The following is a 20,485-nucleotide window of genomic DNA, read 5'->3' as shown; positions in this document are numbered from 1 at the left end:
TTTTGAGACATGTGAAATTGTGTTTGATGTGATTTTAAAAATGAAAATTTTATTTGAAAATTTAGAGTGTTACATATTTGGTATCGATACAGTTTCGGTTCTAAACAACTTAAATAGCACATTTTTTAGTGAAAACGTACCGGAACCGGAACCGAATAGTGGTATTCGGTCATGTTTTGGTTCCAGATCGTTTAGATGCCTAGTAAGAACTTGTAATATTGGAGCGTATTTTTGGTATTCTTAGAAGTTGATTATTAGTATTGACATCTCAAAAAATATCAATTGAAAATACTCTTGACTTTGATAAAATGAGAACAACCACATGAACTTTACGGACGTCATATTAGTCGAGATCGTAGTAACATACAATTAACTGATTCGAACTTAAACTTACCAAAATAATAATAATAATAATAATAATAATAATAATAATAAGACAGAAAAAAAAATTTATTTATGATTAAAATTGTAAAAGTAAGAAGTTAAAAAGTACACAGTAGAAGTGATGAGGACCGAAGACAATTAGGAAGCCAATGTTGGCTAGATGCCTAGATTGGGAGTTAGCTATCCAGTAGGATAGTTTGTTAGGAAATAAGATATTGACCTAAAGTCTTTAACAAGTCAATTTAGCTATCAGTTATTTTATTTTTTTCAACGGCAGTCATAGCTATCAATTAGTTAGATTCACAAACTCATTATAACTCTTGATTCCCTATAAATATATACATCATGTATTCGGTTTATTTTTCACAACAATTACATACAAATCTTCTCTTTTCTTTTTTTATTAGCTTCTGATCATAACGTTTCAAAACATGAACTTCCAAAAGCTAAATTGCGTTGCTTTGTTGCTGTTAATCGTAATCACCACCCATGTTTTAGCCGACTGCACTTGCGAACCAGAAGAAACCGAGGGTAAAAAGAGCGAAGCTCTCAAGTACAAACTCATTGCACTTGCTTCAATCCTCATATTTGGTGGCATCGGTGTTTGTTTGCCCTTCATTGGAAAAATCATTCCAGCACTAAGCCCAGAGAAAGATGGGTTCTTTTTTATCAAGGCATTCGCAGCTGGAGTCATTTTGGCTACTGGTTTCATTCATATACTCCCTGATGCGAATGAGAACTTAACATCTCCTTGTTTGAAAGAACTCCCATGGGGAGAATTCCCTCTTACATTTTTTGTTGTAATGGTAGCAGCAATTCTAACTCTCTTGTTTGAGACTTTATCAGCCGCTGCTTATCAGCTCCGATATCAGACACCCATTTGTAATGGAGATGAGGAGAACACCCAGGCGCATGATAGTCAAGTGGCTGCGCACACTCATGCAAGTCATGGACATGCTCATATATCTATGGCTGGAGGTTCTTCAGTTTTGTCACAAGTTGATCGTTATCGAATTGTGTGCAAGGTAAACTAATTCATCTTCTCCCTTCTAGAAATTGTATATGTTTTTTTATATTCGTTCTTAAAAAGAATAATGACAAACCATAATTCAAAGAAAGAATCACATCCACACGCCAAAATTGTTCTTTTCTACGTACTTCCATTCACTTTGATGCGTTTTGTTTGGGTTGAAGGAACTCAAAATCAAATTGAGAATGATGAGAATAATAAATTATGCATGAGAAACCATAATAATTCACTTTGATGCGTTTTGTTCTTGAAGGAACTCAAAATCAAATTGAGAATGGTGAGAATAATAAATTATGCATGTATGTAACGGTAAATACATAATGATGAGTTAATTAGCTAGCATAGGGGTGTTTGAGGGGGTCAACTGAGTGCACTAGACCTAATTTTTTATATATTATATTATATATAAAACTTATAATAGACATAATTTATTTTTCTTACTCATCCTAAACATTTGAGGATATTTAAATAGACCAGTCCAGTTCATCCTAAACATTTGAAGATATTTAAATAGACCAGTCCAGTTAGTTAATTTGTGAGTGTTGAACATGTATTTAATATGCTCATGGTTACGTGCTGCAGGTGCTGGAGTTGGGCATCATCGTACATTCAGTTATAATAGGATTGTCTCTCGGTGCTTCACAAAGTCCAAAAACCATAAAACCGCTTGTTTTTGCATTGACTTTCCACCAATTTTTTGAAGGAATAGGTCTTGGAGGATGCATATTTCAGGTATGAATTTCATCACCAATTGTTGATGTTAGGGAATATATGTGACGATGACCAAAATTGTGACGAAAGCATACAAAGAATAATATTGGATAAATAACCTAGCTCACTACAACTAATTACAAAAGAGAATCCAGAACAATAAGGGCACACCCGGTTAAATAAAAACTAAAAGAATTATAATTTGAAATATAATTTAACCGAAGAGAGAATCCGATTGTTCTTGAAATCAAAGCATTGTCACCAACTCTATTTTTCTATTTAATCAAGACACTGCTTAATTATTAGTACATTCTTTTCTAGCCATAGCTTTAACCTTCATTTTTCATTTTATACCTCAATGAATTAATAAGCAACAAAAAATAACCCAATAAAAACTCTTCAATAGTTTTATGTAAAATAAAAAATTTAAATTATTGCTGATACTTTTCACAGAACTGAATTTCATAATTATATATTTATGTAATGAAACATATAACTTTTCATTCCATTTACTTCAAATACAAGAAGTATGTATTTCATCATTATGTTCATGTAATTACAGAAAACATCTATTTTTGTTGTATTTTTAGTTCTGAATTCCGCATTGTATATTTAAGAGCTGCAACTTCGATCATATACTTTTCTCTGTAAAAAAGATGACGACGTAATTCTTGCAAACTTTTTTTGCAGGCGGAATTCAAGTCGTTAGCTGTAATTCTAATGGGAACCTTTTTTAGCCTCACGACTCCTATCGGTATTGTTATTGGGATATTAGTAACCAATACGTACAAAGAGAATAGTTCTACAGCTCTAATAGTAGAAGGCGTATTAAACTCTGCATCAGCGGGAATCTTAATCTATATGGCACTTGTTGATCTTCTTTCACATGACTTCATGAACCCACGGTTGCAAAAGAACAAGATGCTTCAGTTTGGTTCAAGTGTTTCTCTTCTTTTGGGTGCTGGTCTCATGTCGCTCCTTGCAAAGTGGGCTTGAATTTAGTTAGTTGTATATAACACTACTAGTGCAAAGTGAAAGTTTGATTTCATATATTTATAGTTCTTGTGTTTTGATGTTCTTTTTGGATGTGTTTTTTGATACCCAATTACATAATCAATAGTAGTAAATTACATGCCACCGAAGATAATATCCGGAGTAGTTGTTATAGGTTTATATAGGTTGTAATCTTTAATTTTGATTGTGGTGCGTGTATGAAAACTATGACTATTAAAATCATTAGTTACTAAAATAATGTTGGTATATATATTTGAGGTAAGATTTACTTTCGTAAACTTCAAGTACACAAACATTCCAAATGTTTATACTTTTCACCATAATCCAGATGCCCAGTAGTATTATATGGAGTCTGTTCCTAAGCCATATCATGCATGTATTTTAATTAAGATATAATTGGATTAAATACTGCCTTTGGAGTCCACTCTTGTTTTTTATTTAACTTGGAACATTTTTATGGGCTGCTGCTACTTGATTTCTTTTTGCTGCAATAATGTCATTGATAAAATGAGAGTTCTTGAATTATTACTGATTTACCAATGGTTTATATACATATAACGATGTCTAAATATGAGGAAAGTAAACCTATATCTATAAGGAAAGTAAGATAAGGTACAAATACCGTTAATAAGAAGATAACAACAAGATATGTATATCTAATAGCAATTTGTACAAGAGCATTGTGTGTTTTAAAAGTATTTACAATCTTTTGTATTTTAAATTTATTTAACAAAACCTCTAAGGCCCCGTTTGATAAACATCTTTTCAGGTTCAAATAAATCTTTTTGGCTGAATGGACCGGAAAGACTATTTGATATGCACAAAAAATAGGTATTTCCCGATAATATATGTTTTTCCCAGAAAGCTCCAAAATCATATCTTTCTGACTGAATAAACTAGAACGACAATTGTGCCCCAAACCCCGCCTCTTTCTTTTTTGTATTATTAATTTCTTTTAAATAATTTTTTAATTTCTTTTTTATTGAATTATATTGGATTATTATATATTAATAAATATTATTTTCAATATAAAATATTTATGTATTAATTCATATTATTTTATTCTGTTATTAATTTCTTTTAAATAATTCTTTTTTTATTTCCTTTTTATGGATTAATTCCTTTTTATTTGATTATTATATATTAATAAATATTATTTATAATTATATAATATTTATATATTAATAAATATTACTTTATTGGATTATTACTTTCTTATAGTTATTTTTTATAATTCATTTTTATTTGATTAATTCATTTTTTTATAATACCACCATCATCCCAATATATTTTAAAAAAATTTATCCATCTCACCACTACCAGACATAAACCGGGTCAAGAATCACACGTTGTGTAATTTTGATTTTTTTTTATGACAATTTGTATGTTTTTGTAATTATTTAGCAACTTCATTCATCACAGTATAGAACAGCAGAGTAATATTGTCATTTTTTTATAATTCAGCATAGTTAATTAGATGTACAATCAAAAAACATAGTTTCTTTCACAGTCAGAAAACATTCTCATACATCACTTTCCCAGACAATACTTTCCCTAATAGAAACTATCAAACGGAGCCTAAAATTTAAATTTTTATATGGACCCATTCTTTTTTATACCAAAACTAAAAGAAAATTAATTAGGCAAATATATATAGATATAGATATATATATATATATATATATATATATATATATATATATATATATATATATATATATATATATATATATATATATATATATATATATATATATATATATATATATATATATATATATATATATATATATATAGGTAAGGCCAACTCCAACAATAAATACTAAAAAATCACAAAAATTATGACTTTTTAACATAAAAATAGAGTTTTCATTCCAACCACACACTAAAATTTTACACAATTTTTTTTTAATAGTATTATATTAAAAAAACAATTTCATTATTATTATATAATTCAATAATCTTAAAGCAATTCTATTTAATTATATATATATATATATATATATATATATATATATATTAAAAAAGAGTACCATTTGTGAATAGTAGTTTTCTTTGATTAGTTGAATTTGTTTTTTTTATTTGGTGGGTTTTGGTCCACAATAAATCTTTTGTGTTCTTTGACACAATGGGTTACATGTGCATTTTGGTCCAGATTTACCATCAACGTGGTGGTGTTCTTTGCGTTCCACCTTTCACTGGTCTGATACCACCGCTTAGTGCTTCCAATCACGCTTAATGCTTCCAATCAGACGCAGAGAACATATACCCCACCGCCTCAATATCTTCTCCACCACCTTATCTCATTTGTTTTGTTTTTTCTCTCACCACCTCCATCAAATAATTATCTACTTCACTATAGCCTCCGCACCGATAATCATGGTTGTTTTCTTCAAGATTCTGTGCCCACCCACCGCCATTATCTACTTAAGATCTCCACCCATCAAGAAACCTAGGTTTCTTCTTTTTCTCCCTTTCTTCCTTACTGATCATCACGTCCTTCTTCCTTACTTCAAATGTCGATTTCTTCCCCATTGCCTAGGGTTATACTATATCGATGATTTCTCACGACATTCCGGTCACTGACGCTGGTGGTAGAAGAAGGCGGTCAATCAGCGGTACCATGCCCAAGCGGGTAAACTTCGGGTCTCTCTCGATTTCTGTGTTTTTTTTCAATAAGAGCCGATTAATTTGAGGTTAAATAAGGTTTTTCCAAAACATAAATAACTGTAGGGCTTCATCTCTATTATAAATTGCAAGTAATAATTTTAGTTGTCAACATATGGTTGAAAAATAGCTATGTGATCTCTACAGAGCAAGTGATGCATGTTTCAATGTTCATCAAATATTCTCCTACTTAACATGTTTGATCCTCTATCCATCCATATAATTATGAAATCGGATTGAGACCAAATCATGTAAAAGAAGCCAGTTTATCATACAGAACCATGTCCATATAAGAAGGGAAAGGTACCCAAAATGGAAATAAGTATCCTTTACCACCACGATTAGGCAGCAAAATTGGTTGCAGTGGTGGAGGAGAATCTAATAATCATCATCAATCTCCTTAAATTCTTATTTAGATTTAGACTTGGTTTAACCTTTTTATTTGGTTTTATGGGGGGTTGGACTTACATTTGACTTCTGGGAAACACAAATGCATCCATAAATGAGAAATGGTGTTATTTGGTTTTCCGAATGGTGGGTAAGCCAGCAACCAATTTGCATTTATTAAGAGAGAAGGTATGTTAAGTATGGCCAACCAGGTGGTATAACTTTTCCACCATGCAACCTCCCAATAACTTCCACCATGGTTACACACACTGGTTATGTGATGATAAAATAACATGGTGTAAGTTGTGTTCAGGTGTTGAAGAAGGCTCTTGCTGATGCAGGAAGTAGTGCCCAGAAAAGTTTATCAGAAAGCAACAATCTCAAGGCCATGGTCACAGCAGGTTCAAAAGAAAGGTCATTAATTAATACCATACCATTTTAATATTTTTTTTGGAAATGATGATAGATAACGAATGACTATTTCACCAGTTTTTCATCAAATTCGATGGAACACCTCCTTTCTCTCGCCACTTCAAACCTGGTAAATACGTTTTATATTTATCCTATCCATTGATTATTTGTATAAATTGTTTTGAAAATTAGGTTTTAAATTTGTGTTTTGTTTCGATTATGAAGGGGTATGAGGTGGATGCTGTAAATGTGAAGGAATTTTACTTCAAATGGGTGTGTTTCTTGATCAATTAGGTGTGTTCATGACATGGAATTATGCTTAAGTTAGCTTGAATTCTTGCTATACAAATGATTTTAGCCATGGCTGCTTGGAAGAACAAAGGTGGTCCGGTGCCAAATGAATGAGCTTAAAAAGGTTTTATATTACTCTAACTATTATATAATTGATGGTATATTTTTTGGTTTTAGGCACTCAAATATTTTTCTCTTTTACTTTGCTTAGTTCTTGGTTGATGTTGGACTGTAAAAGTATCTGCAACAGACTATAAGCAGGGAAAAGTTTTTGGGATGGCTAGATAAGATTAAATTACATTTCCAATTTTGATGTATTGGTTAGATAATTTTTATTGCATGTTTTACTTTTTCTATGATGTTTTTCTACATTAATTGTGAAACATGATGAGTTGTGGGGAACATGACTTTCACCGACTGTTTGGGGCAGGCAATATACATGTTTCACAAGCATACTAATTGACTGATGCACATAAGCTTTTTGATGAAATGCCCAAAAAAGATGTGATCTCATGGACTACAATGATCACAGGTTAGTGTCAAGCTTTTACACTCTCTAATACATTAACTCTCTATATTGACATGATGCACACAAACACTAACCTTAATGAAATCACATTTACTACCATACTCTCTGATTCCAGTCATCTACTAATCAATTACCATACTTTATGAACGGGTTATTCATGGGTTTATTATGTTTTTCTTTTTTATCAAGTATATCTTTTGTCACAAGTAAAGCATTTAAATTTTATAGACCGTTTGAAAAAAAAATCGATTAATTTTCAATGAAAGTAAGGAATATCATGGATAATTTCTCAATTCGTTGAAGTTAGTGTCTTTTGAAATAGTGAAGTGCCTATTTTAATATATAACATTAAAGTTATTCAGTGGTTAAGGAATTAGTCTAATATGCGTATAAGTTGTTCTCAAATTCAACTTATGTCATGCATATGTATCATTTTTTAAAAATATTCTATAACTTCAAAAGAATTGAACTAGGAGCCATATGAGGTGAAAATCTCATAAATCTATATATATATATATATATATATATATATATATATATATATATATATATATATATATATATATATATATATATATATATATTTCTTGGTTTTTGTTTATGATGCAAGATAATAATGGAAGTGACCATATATAAGTTTTTTAAGTTTTTCGTTTGCAAAAAATAACAACTTTCTTATTGCGAGAGTGATTGTTTTAATATTGCTTTACAATTTCATAAAAAACAAAGGGCAAGTGAAGAATGATTGAAGAAACTTACCCAATTCCATGCTTCTTTTTTTAATATTATCCATGTGTTACTGTTTCACATCTTCTGCTTATCTAAACATATGTAATACTTAGTCTTAAATGCAATCCGTTTTCACATATAAATGCCTTCTGTTTATACAATCAAATGAATTTTCAACCCTCTCCCCTCTCTTCCTCGACCCATGCGAAGCATGGGACACTTCCCTAGTTTAATATTATCATATAATGAAAAAGCAGTTTGGTGTTGGACAATGATCACCACCATATTTGGCGGCCAAAATTTTATGCACAATAGTAGCAACTAATTTAATGGACAATTGAATAAAATATGCCGAAATTCCACTATTTTAGCCGCCCGTTGGGGAAGCTCTAAGATGACTCTTCTATGTTCGTTAATTTGTCGCCGAAATTTTATAACCAACAAATTAATTCCAAAATATTGACAATTTTTTTTTTAATTTGGTATGCTCGCTAGAATATGAATACAACCAAAATAAATTTGGAAATCCAAAAGGAAATTGTTGGAAATGCAAAACCTACATCGATAGTGTTCTAGTTCTCGTATATTTTTTCAAGCATTTGTTCGTTTGTGTTTTATTACTTGGAATGCATGCGAAGGGAGAGGATTGTTTTACCGATGGTATTAGTGATTATGAATGGATTCGGCCGTGGTACTAATGGAGGTAGATTGTTCATATGTATTGTGGTAGGATGGAGTGCGGTGGAGAAGTTCATCAATGCTTCAAAGCTGATGTAACATCCCAATTTTCAAGACCAAAAATTTTGTTTTTAATTATGTTACTTATAAAACAATTTATTGAAAAATATCATCAATATCATATTAATCCATAAAACCATAATCACATGTCTCAAAAATCATATAATCAATAATAATAATGTCAGAGTACAATCCCAATGATCTCAAAATGCGGAAATCATGTGTGTGCGATGCGTTGTTACCATGCCAGCTCCTTCCCCTTCGACGAAGAGGTACCTGAAACCAAAACTGAAAACCATAAGCACAAAGCTTAGTGAGTTCCTCCATCATACCATATACCATACATAACACATACTGCCAGGCATATCTGGGTGCCCGACCTACCCCTGCTGAGCATACCGGGGTGTTCAACCTACCCCTGCCAGACATATCAGGGTGTCCGACCTACCCCTCTGGTTTATCTCAACCGGTTACGAGGACTATTTCACCCCTACTACTACCACATAAAACATAACATAATCATATTGTCAGGCATACCAGGGTGCCTAACCTACCCATTGGCCCTATCAACCAGATACGGGGACTATTCCCCTACTACCATTATCACATCACATCATATCATGCTAGCACATAAACATATCAAATAGTGGCAAACCCGACAATTATCATGAAGACAATAATCCATAATCACTCCTACTAGTGGGTCGGCATTGTGGCCTTAGACCCACTTCTACTGGAAGGTAACTCACCTCAATGTCGTGCAATAGTTGAATTTTCCTCGATGTCAGGATCAACTCCTACACATAATAACCTTCCTTAATTTACCATTACATACTCTTAACCCTTACAAGGGTTACTCAGGTCAAAGCCAAAGTCAAGGTCAATACCTTGATCAAAGTCAACTCTGGGTCAAATTCAACGTCTAGATGACTCAACTCGCCGAGTTGACCCAACAACTCACCGAGTCCCCAAATCCTCAAAACACTAAAACCTCGAACCTACTCGCCGAGTCTTGCACGCACTCGTTGAGTTCTCCTTCATACAAAGTCGGGACCTTCTACAACTGACTCGCCGAGTTCATCCTTGAACTCGTCAAGTCCTTCTTCATGCAAGAAGACACATTTAGCCCTGGACTCGTCGAGTTCATCTTCATACAGTCAGGACTTGTCTTGAACTCGCCGAGTTTTGTTCTTGAACTCGCCGAGTTCCATAATCTTCAGGTCCATTTTCACATCCATCTTGTTGAGTCCTCTTCTAGACTCAACCAGTTCGATCAAAAACAGAAAAGGTTGGGGGAACCATACCCCGACTAGTCGAGTCCCATGGATGACTCACCGAGTCCCCCAAATTCCATGTCCGTACAGTTGATTTCAATCGAGTTCAATACATCCAAAACGTAGATCTAACCTCCTAGGGTCCATAATACACGTAAAGTTACAAACTTGATGTTCATGCATGGGGTATTTGGCTCAAATGACCCTAAGTGGAGACTACAAGATGCATGGGGATCTTATGGCAATAAAGTTGGCATCTTTATGCCATGGGAACCCCCAATGGTTCCAGATTTGAAATCATACCCCCTTAGAACCACAAAATCATGAATATGGCTCTACTAAAGCTTAGATAATGTAGAAATGAACCCTAACTAGAGATCTAAGAGATAGATGGTCAAGGTTGAAGCTTTTTACCTTGAATGAGCTGGAAATGAAGCAAAACCTCTGGATCTCCTTTCTTCTTCTGGAACCCCCAAGCTTCCACTTCCTTCTTCAAGCTCCAAACAACCAAAAACACACAAAAATGGCTTAAGAACACTCCAAATGCTTTAGGGTTTTGAGTTAAGGATTTTCTGGACTGAGAGATATGATGAAGGCGGGGTTGGGACAAGATAAGGTGTTTAATTAGGATGCAAACCCTAAATATTAGGGTTTCATCCAGACAGACCTACTCATTGATTCGGGCTCCCGACTCGTCGAGTAGGTTACTTAAAACCTGCGTCCAAAGTCGAGTCTACTCGACGAGTTGGGCCTCCAACTCGCCGAGTCCCGGTGTAAAAACATACAATTATTTAAATTTAAAATACGTACCGGGAACCGGGTGTTACAGCTGATGATTGCAGACGTTGGTCATGAGACATGTGTTCTTTGAAAATGGACAACATGTAGACTAGGCATTATTGGTAGTGCTTGTGGGGAAGAAAACATAACATGGGACGAAACAAGGGAAGAGAAAAACAAAATGAGTGAACAAAAGAAGGGATACTTGATAAAATAAATGTCTAATATATGTTCCTTATTTATACTGATAAAAAGACTCCTTAAACAAACACAAAAGTTGGAAATATGATAAGTTTGCAAAACTACCCCTATGACTTTTTGTCCCATACTTTTCATCTCTTTAAACTTGATATTTCCTTCTCTTGAATGGCCACATTGCCTTTAACAAGATCAATTCATGCAACAGTTAACCCTTAACATGGAATTCCTTAACCAAATATTAAATAAAGCAAACTAAAGGACAATGTCATGTAACCCCTAAGCTATTGAAAACCATGACACACTGACCCATACTTGTAACCCGGTAAATACTAGAAAACAGTCCTTCAATGACACACAAACAATGACACGCACTGATTTACGATATGCATATTTTGTGTGTCCTAAAAATAAAGTTATCTTTCCAAAATTTGAAGGATAGAGGACATGCATTTTCGCATGCCCTGAAATTAATGTCCAACAAAAAAATACAAACACGAAGGGCGTTTATCTTAAATGTGTGTCCTCTATAAATGTCTCTTTATAATTTTTTACTCAACGCACGTTTTTAAAGGGGAAAATGAAATCCTCTAAAATTCTATGATTTTGAAGTACCCCGCTTCTACACTCTCTCCCCTGTATATCCCTTCATTCACTTGTACCTTCTCTTTGTAAACCCTAAGCCATCGGCACCACCATTGAACCCTAAAAACTCAATCCACATTTCATGATTCTGTGATTCTCTCCTCTTCGGCTCTCTAATCTCTAATTCAGTCTGAAAACATCTATTGACCTCCCTACTTCGATTAGAAACCCAAAAAATTAGAAAACGCCACATTGTCAAATGCTATCCCAGCTTAGAAACGCAAAAAATTAGAAAACACCCACTATCCCAGCTTAGAATGATTTAATTTTGCCAAGCACTTTAACCACCCATGATCTCACTCATTTTCCCCTATTTAACATTGATTCTTCAACCTCAATCACGTTCGAAGGAAAGAACCAAAAACAACACATAGACATGCACAAGAAAGAGCGGCGTGGATGTTTTTTGATGCCTTAATTGCTATTGAAGGTGTACAAGGGATCTAAATTCAAAATTAGAACCTGAAGAAACGGGAAGCATCAGGTACGTCTCTTTTCCCACATTCATCAAAACCAATCTTCAACCCATTACAGCTACCACACTGGAATCATTTGACGATAATCGAGTTAAGATTTCACCTTCATCGAATCTTAAGGCTGAACAAAAACTTAGGGCTCAATTCTATTAACATGAAATATATGATCTTACTACCGAGGTTCATGAAGAGATTTGTAATTGAGTTTAATGATCAATTCACGTAAGAATTAAGAAAGATGAAAAAGATGAACACGAGAGTAAATATAATCTTTGTTCAGCTCATATTATGCTTTCAATTTTACAGAGTACAAAGGAATTCTCTGTAAAGACTGTGTTGAAAGTTCTCAACTTACTTAGTACAGACCCCTATTTATAGGAGAACAAAAGCATAACAAAATACTAAGGACTAGACATTAAGACTATTCATTATAATGCCTTAGTAAAAATAACATTACATCCGAAGACACTACTTACGTATACTTAAGATCCTTCGTAACAACCTAACTAACACTTCGACATATTACAACATTTATACCCTTACAATCTCCCCCTTTGGAATAAAGGTCGAAGTCTTCATGAAGTTAATAGTTGAACGGCATACATCAGCACTCTTCGGATTTCCATGTACCAAGAGATAACTTTATTTATCTCCTTCTTGTCTCCTTCTGAATTCTTCTTGCAATGATTCATATGAACAATTAAGTTCGTATATTGCGAATTTGTGTATCTCTCCACTTCAGAAGTTTGAAACAATAATCTTTTAGCTCTTCCAGCTTTATCTTTTCCTGCAAATACAATCCCCAATGGCTTTAAACATATTTCACTGTCTTCATACTTTTTCAACTCAACCTGCTTCTTCGTAGGTGCCATTGGTGCAGTAATGTCGAAGCCTTTAACAGTAGCAAGTTCGACATCAGTTTGAGCTAAGCACTCGAAATAATTTTCCGAGAATATTTTTATGTGCCTACACCCAAGACTGAAAACATCTGGTTCTGTTTCTTGGAGAAAATAGAAGGACTTGTCTTTAAGTATCAGAGCAACATTGATGAGATCATAAGTGTTCATCAATGGAAAGTCCGCCACAGTGAACTCTTGTATCTTTCCACTTGCTCTTGTCACAACATATTTCAAATTCTGAAACTTTCCTTCGAAAATGACATCCTTTTTTATGGATATCACCTTCTTAATCTTCTCCAAGAACCAAACTTCTTCTTGAGCCTTTGCTAACACAGCATGAAATCGTATCTTCATCTTCTTTCCCTCTTCGACATCCATAGACTTTGTCTCAGCTTTGAACTGTGGCATAACAAACATCATCTCATTGATAGGAAAATCAAGTTGACCATAATCAGTATTTGTCACCACAAAGCTCTTCTTCGAAATCTTTTCAAAAGAATACATGTGATCGAACACCACCCTGGATTCTATTGTTTCGTAATTGTATATTTTCGAAGGATCACCCTTATCAACATTTGAACCTTCAAGAGCTCTTTGTCGCATTATACTTTCAACATGCCTCATTCTCTCAACTTCAGCTGCCACCTCAACTTTCTTCTCTTTGTTGGACTTCTCAACCAAGACTCCTTTTCCCTTGTCTTTAACATTCGAAGGAGCTACATTCTTTGATGAAGAGTCATCACTTTGTTTCCCGATTACAATACCTTTTGCAATAGGTCTTGAAATTGGAACAGTTGTAGTCACAGTTGAAATGACTGGAGCAGCTGAAACAATTGTTGGCTTTACAACAACTTTCGAAGGATACACCTTTCCTACTACCTTCGTATCTTCAGTTGTCTTCTCATGTTCCCCAGCCTTTTCTTGACCAACCTTTTCTCTCCCTTGCACCCCTGTGACAACAGGTGGGGCATCTGATACGTTTGGCAGAAGGCTTGAAATGCGAAGTAATGGAGCAAGGTGTTTTTGTAGGATGCCTTCGAAATGAATGAATTTTTGAGAAAGAAATTCTTGAGAAATAATTGGAGAAGAAGATTTCGAAGATATTTCTTGAAGTTCTTTCAGCAGTTTCACCAACTCTCCAAAATGTTGTTCTTCTGTGGCTGAAAGAGAGATCATCTGAGGATTGACTTGTTCGAACATCTTAACACACTGAACAACCGCATCACAAATAATGTCGATCTTCTGATGTGCTGATTCATATCCTTGTTGAATATCCTGAACCTCCTTCGTCATTTCTTCATGAAGTTCACGAATCTGCATATTAACGTCTTCTCGAACCTTCTTAACTTCCTGTACAAAGAGCACATGACGCTCCTTCGTAACTGTCTTTAAATCCTTCACCTCCTTCAGAAAATCAGATCTCAGAGAATTGATTCGATTCTCTGTAGAACTATCATTCTGATCAGTCTTCTCAAGAATGCGGGTTTCAGAATCACATATTAACCCTGATGCCTTCGAAATCACCCTGCTTTCCATTTCCTTCATTATGGAATCAACTTCCATGATAGTGATTCCAGCACTTCCCACATCCGCTTGAGATTGCAAGATAGAATTCAATTTTGAATTCAATATCTTGAACTGCTTCATCGTCATCAGCATATGGTCAGGGAAATCTTCTTCAGCTTTATCAAAGGAAAGAGCTTCGAATGTTCCTCCAAATCCTTCGTTATCAGTTTCATCATCAACATCCATGGTTTCAACAACAGGTGATGATGGATTTGGTGGATCGGTTGATTGTGTTGAGAATATAGTGGTGAAAGGTTGATCCATAATAGATTGGAATGTTGGAGAATCAGTTGTGGAAGTAACCTGAGGTAAAGACGTTGGTTCAATGAGCTTTATACCAGCAAGCTTCGAAATTTCAGTAGACTGAAGAACCTCTACTTCTTTAGGAATTTCATCTTCAGGAGTCTCAGGAACTTGATCCACTTCTTCGATACGTTGGGTTTTCTTTAAAAATTTCGCCATATCTTCAGCCCTTCGTTTCTTAGAAGATGGAGACACCGGAGCCGGAATTTCCCGAACTGTGACCCCTTGATGAGTAACTTGTGTTTTCTTCACTAATTGAGATTTTCTCTTGATTTTTATTCTTCGAAAAACCCCCGTTTTCGAAGGAATTGTCTCTTTTGATGGAGAGGCTTCGATAACTGGTGTATCAGCCACTGAAGTTAAAACATGAGACACCTCTTCGACAGTTCGAGATGTAGCTATTAGCTCTTGATTCTTTTATTCTGCTTTCACCCCTTTTTCCGAAGACTCACCCTCTGTCTTCTTTGATTTCTTCGATTTCTTCTTCTCTTCTTGTTGTAACATCCCAGTAACAACTGTTGTGTCAATAGATTGTAAATATGACACCAACACATTATTCGTGGGATCCACCTTCTTGAGCATTGCATCTGGAATTCGAGCAATTGTGGTAAAGATAGTCGGATATTCATGTACCTCCTTCAGACTACCATACATGTGGAAAACTGCTTTCTCTTCGTAATCCGGAACTTCGATTTTCTCCTTCTGATAGACATATTGGACTATCAGAATCCAATATCGTGCACAAGAAATCCCCTGCTTAGCACTTGTCTTCGAAATACTTGTTATGAACTCTGTCCATAATTGCTCAGAATAATCAACTTGCAAATCGTAGTATAACCCAGCTACCATTGCATAAACCTCCATCCTTCCTTTATCCAGCCCCACAGTTCTTCCAGTAAGACATCTAAGAAAGATGCCAAAAAAAAAGTTCCAGATTGTTGGTAACCCCGACTTCTTGAAGTCACTAATACGCGTCAATGGAGGTTGATGACCCATCTCATTGAACATAAACACCACTTGTGAAGAAGTAGGTTCATCATAAGGGCCAAAATTCGGAATTCCCCAAATCTTGCAAAACAACCACTTGGAGACCCTAATTCTTATATCTGTAACCATTGTGAATTCCACACACCCAGTCTCCTTGTTATATGATGCAGTAGAACCTGCCTTTGATAACCAGGACATCGGAGTAGCAAATGAATCAAACATTGCTTTAGACAGAACTGAATTCTGTAAAGCAACCACCAGCATATGAAGTTCCTCCGGATACTTTGACAAATCCGATTCGACTTGGTAATTGGAACCTTGGATCTTCAGAATCAGAACACTGATGATTTCATTTGTAGTTGGTGATGAAGTAGTCGCCATTGAAGATGATTGGAGTAAAGAACGTATGAAGAATATGAATTACAAAGAGAATTTTGTGTTGCAGAGAGTTTGATCGCGTAAAGTGTTATTGAGTTCTGATTTGCCCTTTTATATGTAACCCTAGAATTTTGAATTTGAAGCGGGATACAATAAATGCTTGCTGACATGGCACCTTGAAAAACGGGATGCACTCATCAAAAAGTAACAATGGTAACTGTCAACACGCCTTACACGCTTATCATACACCATGCGTCATCAAGAGATAAGACTGTTTGATCTTCCCCAAAAGAATTGTAACCGTCGGATACCTTCGGAATAGAGGTTAGGCTCTTTCACTTTGAGGTTTAAAAAGCGAAGTCATTTGCCAGAATTTCGAAATCATCAGTTTAAGTTGGTGTTACTCAAACCTCAAGGATTTCGTGTGTGCTGTGTTCCAAAAGAAATTAGATGAGAAACAAAGAAAATTTTTTTTTGGAAAACTTGTGATGTCAACAATTTCTTTTGACACAAAAAGAATTTTATCCTAGGCAAAGATATCTTCGAAAATTATCAAGAGAGATAATTAACAACTTGTTTGAATTCCCGTGAATTACAATCGATAACTTGTAGAGAAGTTTTGAAGGGTTTCTTTTATAGGTCAAATGGGTGGCTTCGAAAATTTCGTTACATATCAACCTTAAAATAAGGTGAGAAATTGTAAACAAAATTAGTTGTATAACCAATGTAGTTAGTGACAACTTGGTTGCGAATGATATTCAAAGTAACTTAGAATTTTGAAAATATACTCACACGGAAATCATATTCATAAAAACATTTATGCTGGATCTTGTTGGGAACAAACATCGTAGTTTTCGAATATTTGATTAAGATCACTCAAAAGAAATGAATAGGATTTGGAGTATAAAAGGTACTGAAGCAAAAGCTTCGTAAGATCTGGAACATGGTTCCCCGTCAATTCCTTAAGGTTTATAAGATTTTGGGTTTCACTTCTATCACGGACTCATGATATTAGATCATAAACACAGAGTTGTGATTTGTCTAGGTTTTGATTGGTTTGATCAAAGACCTCAAGGACAAATTGCTTCGAATATTTGGAATGTAAGAATTGTTTGGTTTAAAAAGATTGGATAAGAATCGAAGGGTACCTCTGTTATAATGGACAAAACAGAAAACTATTAACTCATTTGAGAAGAGTAAGGTAGCTCTTGTTGATTTATGCAAATACAAGCCTTGTTGGGAAGAAATTTTCATGAGATAATTTCATCAAGGCTTTCATTTCCCATACATAGAATCATATGAGACTTGAGACATCATGCAGCAGCATGCTTCTAGGGACATCCTAACTAATCCAAAATGTATCGAGATCATACCTTTCGTTCGAAACCAGTTGCATGAATCCTTCGTATTTGAAACTTGACAAAACTCACAACACACATGTTAAAACCGAAAAAAATAAAAAATATTTTTGGTATTTTTGAAATTTTTCAGAAAAATTAAAGACAAACTGAAACAAAATCTTTTTGGATTTTTGATTTTTCAATAAAAGAAAATATTTTTGATTTTTCAGGGTTTTCATAAAAAAAATTAAACAAACTAAAAATCTAACCTTAGTTGAAATGTGTACAAATACGAACCATTCGAACCGTTGACTTAAACAGTAATCTTTGATTTTGTTATTTCAATAAGAAGTAAATCTTCCGAATGCGAAGCGTTCGAAGCGTTGACCATGAACAGTAACCTCTGAACACTGAATCACCCTTTACTTCCATACACCAAATGATTCAGACCCATCACTCTTCGCTTTTATCCAATTGAAGTGAATTTCCATTAATCATTCCCAATCCTTCTAAGATACGAAGAAACGATTTTTCATCCAAAGCCTTTGTAAAAATATCTGTCAATTGTTCCGTTGTTTTTACAAAATGAACTTCAATATTTCCTTCTTCAACATGATCTTTAATGAAGTGATATCGAAGAGCAATGTGTTTGGTCTTCGAATGCTGCACAGGATTATGACAAATTCTTATTGCACTTTGTGAATCACAATATAAAGGAATCTTTTTCATATTAATTGCATAATCTCGTAATTGACTTTGAATCCAAATTATTTGTGATGTACACGCAGCAGCAGCTACATATTCAGCTTCAGCGGTTGATATTGAAACACATGTTTGCTTCTTCAATTGCCAACTGACCAACTTTCCATCTAGCAATTGACACCCACCAGTTGTGCTTTTACGATCAAGACCGCAACCTCCAAGATCCACATCTGAATAAGCTTGTACAAAGAACCCTATTTTCGAAGGATACCACAATCCTAACGAAGTAGTGCCTTTCAAATATCGGAAAATATTCTTTACTGCAGTCAGATGTGGTTCTCGTGGATTTGATTGATACCTTGCACAATTACAAACAGAAAACATAATATCAGGTCTACTTGCAGTTAAATACAATAAAGACCCAATCATGCTTCGATATAAAGTAATATCAACAGCAGATTTATCTAACGAAGGAGTTAGTTTTATGTCTGTTGCCATTGGTATTCGTAACCTTGTGCTATTCGTCATTCCAAACTTTTCCAACAAATTCTTCGTATATTTCTCCTGATTAATGAAGATGCCTTCCCTGTTTTGACGAATATTCAAACCCAAAAAGTTATTAATTTTGCCCATCATACTCATTTCAAATTTGCTTTTCATCAGATCTTCGAATTCTTTAGATAAAGTAGGGTCAGTTGAGCCAAAAATTATATCATCAACATAAATTTGAACAAACATCAGATGATTTCCAATTTTCTTTCGAAATAAAGTAGGATCAACTGAGCCTTGTTTAAATTTAGATTGTTTCAAAAATGATGTTAGAGTTGCATACCATGCTCTTGGTGCTTGTTTTAACCCATATACAGCTTTATCTAGAATATAAACATGATCAGGATGTTCTGAGTTTATAAAACCTGTAGGTTGTTCAACATATACCGTTTCTTCAAGTTCTCCATTTAAGAATGCACATTTGACATCCATTTGATAGACATCAAAATCTTTATGAGCTGCAAAAGCCAGAAAAATACGAACAGCCTCGAGTCTTGCAACAGGGGCAAATGTTTCTTCGTAATCAATTCCTTCTTGTTGAGAATATCCTTTAACAACAAGTATAGCTTTATTTCGAATAATGTTTCCATCTTTGTCAGTTTTATTTTTATAAATCCATTTGAGTCCAACAATTGACACATCATCAGGTTTTGGAATTAATCTCCAAACCTTGTTTCTTCCGAATTCAGACAATTCAGCTTGCATAGCAACAACCCAATCAGAGTGTTCCATTGCAACCTTAACTGTCTTTGGTTCGATTTTGGAAATAAAAACATTAAACATGCATAACTCTTGATGATTATTCAGTACCTCATTTCGTACTTTAAGTTGTGCTCTTGTCATTATACCTGCTTATGGATCACCAAGAATTTGATCTTTTGGATGATTTCTTGTCCATTTATCCAATAGTGGATAATTAGGATCAAAATCCAAAAGTGCATCTTCGAACATAACATATGTTTCTGATCCATTTATGGAAATTGAATCATCAGCATCATCAAAATGTTCTTCTTCAAGAATTGGATCATTCTCAAGTATGGGTTCCCCCTCGATGATTGACTCCGTTTCGATATTTTGCTCTGGTTCACTGATCGGCTCTTCTTCAAGAATTTGCTCCTCTTCGACATTAACATTTGTTGACATGTTATCTCTTTCACTATAACTCTCCCCCTCAACAAAAGTATTTGAATCCAAGTGCTCCCCCTCCACTGGATCATCAGCTTGTTCATTTGGGTTTAGATTCAAATTCAAAGTTGAATCATTGTTATACTTCGAATTTTCTGATGTTTGATTATCAGTTGCATTTCTTTCTGCATCAATTGCTTGATCTGAAATTCCAAAAATCGAATCATAATCAACATCATCCATTTCAATTGAATCCTCTATATTTGAAGAATTTTGCAAAATAGGATAATTCGCAAATTTATGATTAGACTTTTTAATGTATTGATCATCAAATGTCAAATTAAAAGTTTCTTCCACTTTACGAGTTCGCTT

The 20,485-nt window shown here is 34.4% G+C and overlaps 1 protein-coding gene across 1 annotated transcript; it reads left to right on the top strand.

The window, feature by feature from the left end:
* Positions 1–558: 558 nt before the first annotated feature.
* On the top strand, positions 559–3,298 carry LOC111901882 (zinc transporter 3). The gene is made up of 3 exons (XM_023897740.3): positions 559–1,409; positions 1,997–2,146; positions 2,816–3,298. The coding sequence occupies exons 1-3, from the start codon at positions 816–818 to the stop codon at positions 3,119–3,121; spliced, it is 1,050 nt and encodes a 349-aa protein (XP_023753508.1). The 5' UTR covers positions 559–815; the 3' UTR covers positions 3,122–3,298.
* Positions 3,299–20,485: the final 17,187 nt, after the last annotated feature.

The sequence above is a fragment of the Lactuca sativa genome, chromosome 4 (genome assembly GCF_002870075.4).
Source record: "Lactuca sativa cultivar Salinas chromosome 4, Lsat_Salinas_v11, whole genome shotgun sequence".
Lineage (NCBI taxonomy): Eukaryota > Viridiplantae > Streptophyta > Magnoliopsida > Asterales > Asteraceae > Lactuca > Lactuca sativa.
Note: the sequence above shows the minus strand (reverse complement) of the source record. Positions and strands in the feature narration are given on the sequence as shown.

Excerpts from the sequence above, each read along its gene's own strand:
- LOC111901882 (XM_023897740.3), top strand. The coding sequence starts at position 816 with ATGAACTTCCAAAAGCTAAATTGCGTTGCTTTGTTGCTGTTAATCGTA. Across the intron at positions 1,410-1,996 it reads GTTATCGAATTGTGTGCAAG|GTGCTGGAGTTGGGCATCAT; the intron begins GTAAACTAATTC and ends TACGTGCTGCAG. Across the intron at positions 2,147-2,815 it reads TTGGAGGATGCATATTTCAG|GCGGAATTCAAGTCGTTAGC; the intron begins GTATGAATTTCA and ends CTTTTTTTGCAG.